At 40.9% G+C, this 12,215-nt stretch overlaps 1 protein-coding gene across 1 annotated transcript in view; it reads left to right on the top strand.

Annotated features, from left to right (window-relative positions):
* LOC139290749 (semaphorin-7A) overlaps positions 1–7,693 on the top strand; it is a 30,961-nt gene extending 23,268 nt beyond the window's left edge. The window contains exons 11-14 of the mRNA XM_070912604.1: positions 4,375–4,490; positions 5,294–5,466; positions 5,673–5,728; positions 7,347–7,693. Coding sequence (XP_070768705.1) covers positions 4,375–4,490; positions 5,294–5,466; positions 5,673–5,728; positions 7,347–7,693 — 692 coding nt within the window. The remainder of the gene's footprint in view (positions 1–4,374; positions 4,491–5,293; positions 5,467–5,672; positions 5,729–7,346) is intronic.
* Positions 7,694–12,215: the final 4,522 nt, after the last annotated feature.

The following is a 12,215-nucleotide window of genomic DNA, read 5'->3' as shown; positions in this document are numbered from 1 at the left end:
TACATAATAGACCTTAGTTCCGTATTAAAGAAAACAATGACAAGTAGCAGTCATGACATGCAAAGAAAATAAACGTATTCCGTTTGTAAATTAAACACCAAAACATCAGATATAAGAGCCCCTTAGAAATGTACTTGATTCAGTTTTGAAAATCGTTTATTAAAGGTGACCTGTGGAGTTTCTTACCTACGCAGCAGATTATTTATGAGTGGGTCCCCTATCTTGTTTGTCTCGGCCTCGGATGATCAAAGCAAACTCTCTTTGGCCGCTCAACACTTAAGCTCAAGTAGAGGGACTAGACTGTGGGGGCCATGCACAAGGGCACCTTGATGGTGGCTGTTATGAAAGAACATTACTCATCTAATTCTCTCTCATCTAATTTCTCCACCCGTAGAGGCACACATCTTGTTTGTTCTAGCCACAGTCGTCTGGTAAAGAGACGTATTTGCAAAGGAATTCACTTTAAAATGTTGACCTAGAGGAAACTGACAGGGCGGTGCCATGCAGTTTACATGGTGCTAATTAGCTAAATAGCTTACCGTACACTCTGAGTTTTAAATCTGTCTAACTAGTCTCGGTGGGACTTCTCCTGTAAGATGCTGGCTGACAGAACGCTGCAGGATTTGACAAAGTGAATTTCTCTGTCTTTTGATCACCAGCCAGCAAATAATTCAGCAGGATTTATGCATATAATAACCAGCTACTTCAATATCTGTCATCTTGAAGACACGGCAGACGAGAATATCCACTGCAAAACACTTTCATACTCATTTAACAGACTCAAGGTATTGTATTGTCCATGCCTCGCGTTTCCTCAAAAAAACATTCAGTTAATTTTAAATCGAAAGTTGTAGTTCTTTGATTATTCAACTGATTGTGACCTGACTTCTGTAGACAACACTCAAGAGGAGCTGTGGCATCTTGTTTGTGGTGATAAATGTCCTCCTCCAAACATGCTGGGGTTTGATGTCCCAGTTAATGGTTGGTATTTTAAGTCTTTTCTCCATGTTTTTTTCTTACGTCCAGCTGATTCTACAGCCATGGACACAGCTGGAGTTCAGAGTCTAGAGACAGCACTGTATTTAAAATCGGAGTCGAGTCTGGGGCAGTTCAAGACCTGGTCCAAAGGCAGTTTAGACTACGCCATGGCCGAGGCAAAGTGATTTTGTTTTAGAGTTTGGAGTTTTTGGTCACTGGAAGAGATTCTGTGTGAGCCTATCACCACAAAGAGCACTGATATTGGACCATTCTCTGTTGTAAATTACCACACTGCTAAGATTACAGATTATAGCCAGCCAAAATGCATTGGTTTTCTGTGCCTGCTTGAGTGGGAATCATTACTTAATAGTCTGTATTCCTAAAGAAAAACATCATGGAAAGACTAGTGTAGCTACCTTCCTGCCACTGATCTGCTGAAGCATTTTTGTTATATGCTCAGAATACAGATTGAGAGGAAGTCCAATATGTCTGATGTCTCAGCCTGTGGTGTTTGGCTTGTGGAAGAAGAAAGAAAAGTCAAAAGGTGACAACTCAGGAGAGACCTTAATGGGTGAACTCACTGATTCCCTAAGCCGAACCGCAAGTCAGTTAGCTCTGCTGACAAGTCCCAGCTAGATCTGGACACATTGTAAAATCTACAGCTGGCCACTGAAGTTCAACAGCCCCGAGACGTCTGACTGTGAGCGTGTTGTGTCAGGCCCCTAAAGAGTCACTTAGAAAAAAAGCAGCAAAGGACAAAGGCAACACTGGAGCAGTTAGCCTCCGAGGCTGGCGACTGTTGGAAATGGAGCTGTTGGAAACAAAAGGCCGGGCGGTAGTAAAAGATTTCTTTTCCTTCTGTAGCTCACTGACAGATTGACCACCAGAAGAAGTAAAGCTGCTTGGACCATTTCAGTCATGGAGGCGATACAGCAGAAAGCTCCCCCCGGGGATGGGAGAAATGTCAGAGCCATACACTTGTTTCAAGTTGACTTTATGTTTGAGATCAGAAGCTATTTTCTTTTCACACTGTGTGACATTCAGAAGCTTAAAGGTTAGAGAGGCAGACCAAGGTGGCGCCCGGCTGGGAAAAATATGAGATGGGGAAGTAAATTACTGTAACTCAGTGTTAATGTGTAGAGGTTGCACCTTAGAGAGAAGGGAAACAGACCCTGTTAGCAGCCCCCCCTTGGCAAAGCTTTTAGAAAGTAAGTGTGTGTTATTGTATAGATGTAAAAAGGTAAGCAAGGTGTTTACTGTAAAAGAAGATCTGCGCTCAGCAAACTCTCCCTGGATAAATAAAACTAAAAAACAGATTCTCTCAGCAGATGCAGCAGGAGTTCAGCATTGTCACCCTGTTTCCCCTCAGAATGTCTTGCTGCTATTTTTGTGCTGATACACTGTTTTGATAAAAGAGCTGAAAATAGCTGTAGACAGGATTAAAGAATCATATGAGAATAAACTGAATAAAATTGGGGAACGTTATCTTTGACTTCAGAGGAAAGAAAACATTTGAAGTTTATGAAAAAGACAGTTTCAAGACAAAAGAAAGTCTAAGTGACAGCAAGAACCCGCCTGCCTAATTACAAATGAGAAAGTGCCTCATGGAGGGAGCGTTCAGGAAATGAAGATGTTAGATAAAAAGGTATCACTGTAATCACATTTTCACAGTGGGGAAGGTAAAATAATCTTAGACAAAACAAGAGAACGTCTTTCTGCAGGGAGCCTTTAAATCTGTCCAGTAATTATTTGAAAGCAAGGAGCAGTCGTCTGGAGGCAGCGAGTTAGGGAGTGCAAATAGTAAGGGTAGAAGAACATTTTCATCAGCTTTCAGTCCAATCAAATGTCCCCACACTCAGCACCAAAAAGGTACAAGGCAATAAAGAAATATCGAGCCGGGCATGAGACTGTAAACAGTCGGTGAGAGTGATGCTGCACTTGGCTGTCTGCTAGTGTAATAATCTACTGCACAGAACAGAGTGGGGGCTCACAGCTACAACGACTCCTCCATTTTCAAACTCAAGCTGCGTGCAAGACAGCACTAGTGACCAACAGTGCAAAACTGAACAAAGGGAGTTTAGTCGTTGCAGGAACATTCCCATTAGCTAGGCTGAAAGGGCGCTGCAGTTTGGTCTGGTCTTTTTTTGTCTTGTGGATAATGTCATGTTTGCATGAACAAAATCATCTGAAATAGGGCACAGGGAACCTATTAATCTCCTGTAATCTTGATGTAAACATCTGCAAATAACCCTTATCACGCTTCAATAAATGATGAGTATCCACCCTCTGTCTATCAGCAGTGAAGACCTCACTGCCCTTCCTGAAATTTCTCATTAACCGTCTCCTGTTCCGTGTCTGTGCTTGTACATGTACGTGCGTTTTTTCTAACTGGCCTGAGGTTTGCTGGGTGGTAATTTGATTAAACACAAATTAATTTTGAAATTAGCAACATGTGAGCACAGAACTGTAATAATGAAGGTCTTGAGACTGCATTTTGACCCCAATAAAGGGGGACCCGCCTTGAGGCCTTGCTCATGTCAGTTGATATTGTGCTCTAGTGGTGCATATTCGCAGACATGTTTTTTATTAAACTAGCACAAACCAGTTGGCATGCAATAGGCCCCTGAAGTTCTGGGGCCCCTGGTTATTTGTTATTTTTTAATTCAGGCTTCATACTATAGGGTCACGTTACAGCCAGTGGCAACAAATGATTAAACTTTTGAGTTTATGGGAAATCACTTTTTCCGTCAGTTTGGTATCTCAAACGGGACTCATCTGCTGTTGCTGTTAATATTAGACCTAATACTAGACCTGCTCTATATGAAAAGTGCCCCGAGGTAACTTGTTATGATTTGGCGCTATATAAATAAAATATTATTGAATTGTTGCTATGGAAAAGATCCTTTGAATACAAAACTTGGCACTGAAGTTCTGTAATTGATTCAAAATTGACCCAGAATCCAAAGGTTACTGGATTTCCTCTGCTGAATGTATTCAAGGAGTTCAACAGAGCTCAGCCTCTTGACTTCACCCTACCATTAGCAGCCTGAGTAAAAGTCTTCCTTTATTGTAGCCGGTACTGTAGTATTTGGCTGCATCCATTGAGGTTAAACAAGTACAGTTACTCTATTTCTCTTTCCAGAGCAGCTCTGCCTTCACAAATGCCCTTTGGCCCTCCAGCCTCCCTTAAGAGAGGAAGCTGTCCAAGTCAAATCCATATATTTATAAAACACTTTGGACATCACAACAAGGGCCGCAACTCAGGCAAAAAAAAAGGAGAAAAACAGAATACACACATTTTAACATATGACATATGAGGATGTTTGTCTCTTTTTCTGTGTGTTTGCACTGGCAGACCTGTGATTTACAGCCTCTTCTCCCTCTTTATTTCTACAGAACAAGGCAAAGTTCTCAAAGTTCTTCACACCAGCGAGGGGGTCTTCATCATATCTCAGTACTCTCTGTTTCACAATGAGGGCCCCGTTCTAAACATGGCCATCGACTCCCAAAGGGTATGAGGAATAATGGTACACTGGTACACACACACTGGTACAGGGTGATTTCAGCTGCATTCCTGCTTTCACTGTAAATAATATATCTGGGAGAGGCTGCAAGCCCCCCTGCAGACATGTAAGGAAGATTAATTATACTGTAGCTGTAGATCGTAGGCTCAATCAGAGGCGAAAAGGGGGAAGGGAAGAAATGTGATTTATAATGTTTAGCGTTTGTTCAGAATTCGTTGTTAGAGTGAAATCTGAAACAGTTCATCCTCCAGGTGGTCAGATAGTCACTACATCGCTATCATCTGCTCTGCATCATTTCAAATTAAACTACATTTTGGTGGATTGATAATTAATAATTTGGTTTCATTCAAGGTCTTTTTTTTTACAAAGAAAAAAGACATAACTGATATTTGGAAGATCTGAAAAATATAAAATTTTACATTTCACATTTCTCGCTGAGTAAAAATGTTCTCATGGTAATTAATTGTTAATTTTTTATTATGAAATTTCTACAAAATTCAAAATGTTGCCAATGTCTGAATATATAAATGATCACATTTATTAGGGTGGATGAGGCTGTTTAATCTTCCCCTTGCGATTATATCGGCTTTTATAGGATATTAAATATCTTCATGACATCTAATGTGTCATCCATATAGAAATTCCTCATTCGAGGTTTTACTGTCTTGAAGGCTGGTTTGAAAGCTGTTTCTGAGGCCCTGCTGCCCTAAAAAGAACACACATTTGGGATACAACACTGGCTGATTTATTCCAGCAATAAGAGACAATCTATTGCATCTTTTCCTCCGTAGGGACATCTGTATGTTGGTACAGTGATGGAGGTCCAGCGACTGCCGCTGGCTGACTGCGGTCGCTATGGCGACACATGCAGGGAGTGCATCCTTTCCCGGGATCCGTACTGCGGCTGGGACAGGGCCAGGAGGAAGTGCGTCCCCATCCCGCCTGGATACAACGTCACGACCGGGTACGATTAAATATGATGTCACTGCTGCAGAGCCATTGTCTTTTTTTACATGAGCCGACAAGAGAGGAGAGGGCGCTTATTAGCCATTAGCCCGCCGTCTCTGCTTGTTTTAATTTGTGAGTAACAGTAGGTTGATGTGGAGGCTTATGAGCCATTTGTGAAACTATTTAATGCTGCTAATTTGTCCTCTCTATTATTTTCCACAGGACACTTGTTCAGAATCTGGACCATTCGAACTCCTCGGTTTGTGGGGAAGCCGCTGGTGAGCCCTTATCTGCTCTCTCCCACTCTCTCGGTATCTTAATTAAACCAAAATAGGAACCTTTCTGAGCAGCTACAGTAAAAAGATGATTATCATATAATTGAACAGAGTCCAAAAACCCACAGGGAGAGATTTTTTTTTATATCATGGCTTGCCCTGTTTCAAAGCTCAAAACCCAGTTATAACCTCGAATAATCATGACAATTACTCCCCTCTGAAGGGAAGGCTATCTCCCTAACTGATCTGGTCTTAACATAGCGTTCATTTCCACTTATGTCAGTGGTGCCACATGTCCTGCCTGTGGATACAGTCACACGCTTTGATCAGTTTTCCTGGACATAATACTTAAAGCAATGACTTTTAATCATTAACTGATATCTTAGAAGGAATTATACAAAACACTTCCAAGTTTCATACACTATGCTTCATCATCTTTCTTCTATATTATTCTATTTTAGAGTTAAAAAAACAACAACACATGGATTCTCAAACAAAATCCCACTTAATGTTTAATTTTCCAAAGATTAAGATAATTTTTAGTTGGCGACCGTCACAGATTTTATTAGCTGGCTAAATAACAAATCCATCTCCAGCTGACTTTTTAAAGGTCCTATATCATGCTCATTGCAGCTCTATATTTTTATTCTGGGACTCCACTAGAGTAGCTTTGCATGATTCACAGCTTGAAAAAGTGCTTCTTTATCTTCTACTGGCCCTTTGTGCAGCTCAGTTCACCGTCTGTCTGAAACAAGCCGTCTTAGACAAACTGAACAACCTCCAAAGACTTGAAGAGCGGCTGAATAACTAAGCTGGTGTGCTGTGATTGGAGGAGATGACCTGCTGGGGGGCGTGGCTAGTTGTGACATCACAACCTTACTGAAGTCCTGACGGCTCGTTTAAAGGCACAGTGTCTGAATATGGGCCCTGTGTGTTTCTCCGTGGACTGAGCTTTTTGATACTTTCACAGTATTTATACAGCATCTAGAGCTGCTTTATAATCAGAGCAGACATGGAAATCTCACTCTCTACAATATGAAACCTTTAATCCGGCTGACTCATATTACAATCAGAACCCTACAAAAGGTATATCCATTTGTTGGCTACATCACACATACAGTGTTTTTCTAACTCAGCACTGTGTGATGATGTAAGAAAGAGTGAGGCTTAAGCTACAGCTCCTATCACCCTCATCCCTTCTGATCCATGTAGAAGACATAAAATAAAGGAGCAGCATTGTTTTTTATTGCAGTGCAGCTTGTTGGCCTTTGTAGTATTATAGTGCAGCCTTATAAGGAAAGATGTAAAATTAGACTGTTTCTTTCTTATATAATGTAAAAATACAAGTTACATGGACAAATACGTCAGATTTATGCCTGCTGTGACTGGTGTTTCCTTTTTCTGTGCCATTTGTGGTGATAAGTACAGAGTACAGAGGAGCACTGTCTTCACAGCTTATGTCGACATCACTAAACAGTTAAGTTTTTAATCCTAAAGAAAGACCACAAAATAACATTCTCGTGATCAGTGATTTCTGTTCATCCTCAGTAGCGTAACTACTTAGTTCTTCTTGTTGTCCAGCTAAACAAGAAACTTAAAATGCATTTCTTTGTCCCGGCAGCTCTGAAGCAGCGTCGGACCTCCCCCAGGGAAGTTTTTGTGCAGTCCAACACCACTGTCTTTCTCCCTTGCCCCGTGCGCTCCTTCCATGCCACCTACTGCTGGGAGAAGGACAACTTCATCAAGAACTACCCCTGCCTCTTCTCAGGGGACTTCTGTGTCCTGGGGCCGGCTGTTGACACACCCCTGAAGGAAGGCGTCTTCCGCTGCATGGCCACCGAGGATGGATTCAAAGTGGAGGTTATCTCCTTCAGGCTGGTGAACAACGGCAGGTTCCTGGCCGCCTCCCTGGCCTCCACCTTGGGGCCATCGCTCCTGCTCGCCGTGGCTACCCTGTGGCTTCATTAACTGCAGCTAACACTAATGCTAACCCCTCATCCTTACTGGCTCCCGATGACAGGAAAGACAAGGAGCCACTGTCAGGAGGTTAGGTTCGCAGAGCACTGACGTACGTGGTTGGGTTGGACGATGAAAATTCACCTTTTTCTAAATATATTTTTAGAGAAAGATTCCAGAAATGAGGGATTCAATTCTGTATTTTTAGCTTAAAGTAACATATCTACAGCTGCAGCTGTCTTAATAAGATCAGAAGTGGAAAATACATACATTAACATTCAGACTAAAGTATTAGGAGTTATTGTCCATGAATTGGCATGTTGTGTGAGTATGATCTAGATTCAACCATAATTAGCTGCTTTGCAAACCTTTCCTCTCTGACTCAAAAAGATAAACATATCGTATGAGTTGGGCAAAAAAAACACCAATACCAGGCCAATTCTTTTTACCATTTCTCTACTTATTTTGAAAATTGACTTGATTGTGCTTATTTGTGAATATATAAACCTTTAATACCGCTCTTACATCTACTCATTCATCTTGTTGAACTTCATCGGTATAGCTCATTAGTACTTAGAAAAATGTCTGGTATTGAGATTTAAAAAGCCTTAACACTTCTGGGACATAAACTCCTAAGCACAATTTTGCAGATGAGGCAGAATACTGCAGACTCAGTTGGACTTGGCGCTATAATTAGTGCAGCTGAGTGTAACAACATCGCTGGGAGGAAGTGTCAGCTTTTTTGACAGGAAGTAGGCGGATGGGCAAGAGCTCATTCTCGAACATCACTGTGTCTCAGCACCTCCTCCTCAGACGAGGCAGTTTCTTGCATCTTTTTATCAGATGGTATCAGACATCGTTATTACGCCTTGTTCACAGCTTTGTCCGTTGTTTTTCTTTGTACATGCCATCGTCTTTCCTCCTCCCCAGAGCATCAGAAACAAAACACTCGCTCTCACAGGATGTGAAAAACACAACATCGCCTACAGCTCCTTTGGAAAAAAGTTACTTAATGTTAGCAGTTACAGCCCCGAGAAACTTTCAACATGAAACCTGAAACCATGAAATGATTAAATTAATCTCTATCAATCAATAACAAATATGATTCTGGATATTTTGATTGATCGTGGAGAGATGGTGGTTGAAAGTTATGTGAAACAGCAGTGACCTTTTTGCTAATTCTGTGTTGGCGGCATGTCATTAGATGAACAAGATGTGAACAAGGTGTTACGCTATAGCAATTTCAGTAAAGAAACATACAATACTTACATTATCACAAGGGCAGATGAAGCTAAGTGGAAGTGCATATTAGGCTTGCATTTTATAGTTTACTAGGAGAAAAAAAGGCTTGTACTTAAATCCGTGAAGTATGTTGTATTTTATTGCTCTGCAGATGCTGATTTCTACCATTGCTGCCTACATATGTGACATTTCGTCTTGATTGTTTGGGTTTTTATGCCATAGTTAGAACGTGATATGTAACCGTTGACTGCTTTGCCTCTTTCCCCGGGGACATCAGTGCAAATAGACAAGACAATTGTTATTTTTTTCATACTTGTATCTCTATGCTGTGAAACAAAAGGCTTGACAGATTCCAAAAAGACGCTTCACTGATGTACAGCAGCAACCACAACCAACGAGCAGCCGAGCAATCGTCCTCTAACCTCTCTTCTGATAACACAGCAGTTATTAAGACAACGGGGCAGATTGAAGCTGAATGTAGAAAGAAATGAGACATGAATGTAGCTGCAGTTCAACAGCACTGAAATGCCAAAAACTAATGCCAAACCGTATGAATACTGATCAGCTGACTGAAGAAGAAGGCTTGTGCAGTGATGAATTATACAGCGGATTAGCATGTTCTCCAGAGCTTTGAGAATTATCATTCAGTAATGTTACATAAATCCGGCTGTGCGAAGCCTTCCACAGCGGCGGCAATGTCATTAATAGCTAATTAGACAATGGAGCTGGCTCGTCATTCAACGTATTAAAGAATTTATTTTACACTGGCAGGGATACGAGCAGGGAGCATGTTCTCAGAGGTAGCGTCGTGTTTCTCGCTCAGCTCGGTTGTGTGTTGCTGCTCGGGGATCTGCTTGCTTTCTGCATTGCACTGACGCGGGCTACGACTGTGCCAAACAAAAAGAAAAAAAAACAAAGCTATGTTGAGCCACCTCATCCGCCCGACGCTTATTGCTTCTTATGATCATTTGCAAAATCCCTCGCTCCTTACCTCGCATAACATTTTGCCCAAGACAAATCCTGAGCTCGTGTACAACATGGGTCTTCCCCCACAACCAAACTCGCAAAACACAAACCTGCTGCAGATCTGACATGCATATTAATCGTCTTTGTGTCTCTGTGTCGCCACAAGGGTGGGAAATTAACACCAGCCACCAGCCAAGTTCTGCTAAACATTTAGCAGGGGCTGTTAACAAAGTCTATGCTGCCAGAGACTTTTGGCAGGAAACTAACTCAACGTACACAGACGCGCTCGAGGCATTTCCCTCTATAACCTCCTTTATATCATAACTGTAACTGCCGTGTGTGTGTCGTTGTGATATAACTCCAAAAGCTGTTATCACAAGCCACATAAGAGCAGAGGCCTATGCTATCTAATGCTCGTTAGGCATACGAACCTGTTATCATAGGCTTCTTCACTGTGTCCCAAGTCCATACTATATACACTAGAATTTGGTGAGTTTTTAGAGGGTCTAAGGACAGAGGGTGTCATATGCTGTACAGATTGTGAAGCCACTTGAGGCAAACTTGTGATTTGTAATATTGGGCTGTATAAATAAGATTGACGTGACTAATAAACCACCTATAATGATAACGACTTTTTCTCAGATCGAGAATCTCGCTAATGTCAGAAGTGGCTCATCAGCTAAGACCAGTGTGTGTATGTGTGTTGTCATTTTGGAATAAATTATTATTCTTTTTATCATAATCTGTTAGTAGAAACTACAGCCATCAGATACATGCGGTGGAGTGAAAAGTATAATATTTCTCTAAAATGTAGTGGAGAGTCTCTCAAAAAGGAAACCTATGAATAAGTGCATTATATCCTCACAGTACTTCTCAGTCTGGCAGTTTTTGGGAAGTTAAGTACACAAGTACTTGACCATTTGTACAAATAATACAATGCACCAATGTATGACAAAAGTACTGCTAATGTCAAATACAATTTTTTTTGTGTGGCATATTGTACAAATGAGGTAAAAATCCAAGCCACAGTACATCAGGGACAAAAAGTACCAAACTACCAAGGAGGAATATTTTTTGAGGATTTACTGCTGTCATGGGAGCCATCTCACCATCATCCACAACCATTATTCTATTTTACCTTTAAATCCTTTATGAAACTTTATCAAATTACATTTGTTTTACTTTTTTCAGCTGTGAATAGCTTCTCCATCTCAGTGGCTTGCAGTGTCCATCAACACTACACTCAAAAAAACAAGTGATTTTATGATGCATGCTGGCATTTTGAGGTATAGCGTATTTTTTGTCATTTTTCCAGAAACACGCTGAAACACGGAACAGGTCTGTGTGCTAGTGTGGATTTGGGACAAAGCGTTTGTTTTCTCACCAGGAGAGATGACCTTGTGTCCTCTTCACGAGGAGCAGCTCTGGCCCTCAGGCAGGTGGAATCAGGCCTTCTTCATTCAGCTCTTTAACCAATCATCATCCTCAACTCGACGAGGCTTTGCTTTAATATCCACCCTTTTCCGGCATGGAATTAAGATTTATAGCATTTGCCGTCTTCAAACCACATCTCCTGTACGTTCAAGTCCTTGCTTTGATATGGATATTCACGGCTGCTTTATTGAAATTCAGTTATCGCTCACTTACATCCGTCATCGTCAGCCAGTCCGATAAAGACTAATCCCCTTCAAAGCAAGCTCTTGATTTGCCTTCAGGAAACCATTTTATTGGATCCCGCTATCTACTGTAAACGAATCGACGTCGAGCAAAGCGGGTCGCGGTTTTGTTTGCTCTGGGGTTTTGAGTGTCAAGTACTGTATATGATGTGTGCCCACGATTCTGTGTCTTGATATATCTAATTTTAAAAGTAACATGCCAAACTCTATTATTAAAAAAAAGAGATTTATATTGGTGCCATGCCAGTCTAATACCATCTCATAACATGTATTTTTAAAAAAACAGATATCTATAGTGCAATAGATATTCATGTAACAAATCCATATTGACATGTGTTTTTGCGGTGAAAATTAATAAAATATAAATATAAAGAAAGGATGACTGTGTTTATTTGAAAGCACTATGAAACTGAATCCCTTTATTTACATTTAAATGCCATTAATTTACCAATTAATAATGATGTGTTTTGGGGATAATTAATGTATTGTAGTATACTAAGGTATTTTTACACAAGTTAGGGGCTTTTTAAAGGGTGAATAACCCATTAAAGCCATGCCTGAACATGTGCCTTACAAGGGGCTTCTTCCATTTATTTATTTATTTGACAAATTAAGGGTTACCTGTAATGTTATTTTGTCAATTTTAAATA

The sequence above is a fragment of the Enoplosus armatus genome, chromosome 9, assembly GCF_043641665.1.
Source record: "Enoplosus armatus isolate fEnoArm2 chromosome 9, fEnoArm2.hap1, whole genome shotgun sequence".
Classification (NCBI taxonomy): Eukaryota; Metazoa; Chordata; class Actinopteri; order Centrarchiformes; family Enoplosidae; genus Enoplosus; species Enoplosus armatus.
Note: the sequence above shows the minus strand (reverse complement) of the source record. Positions and strands in the feature narration are given on the sequence as shown.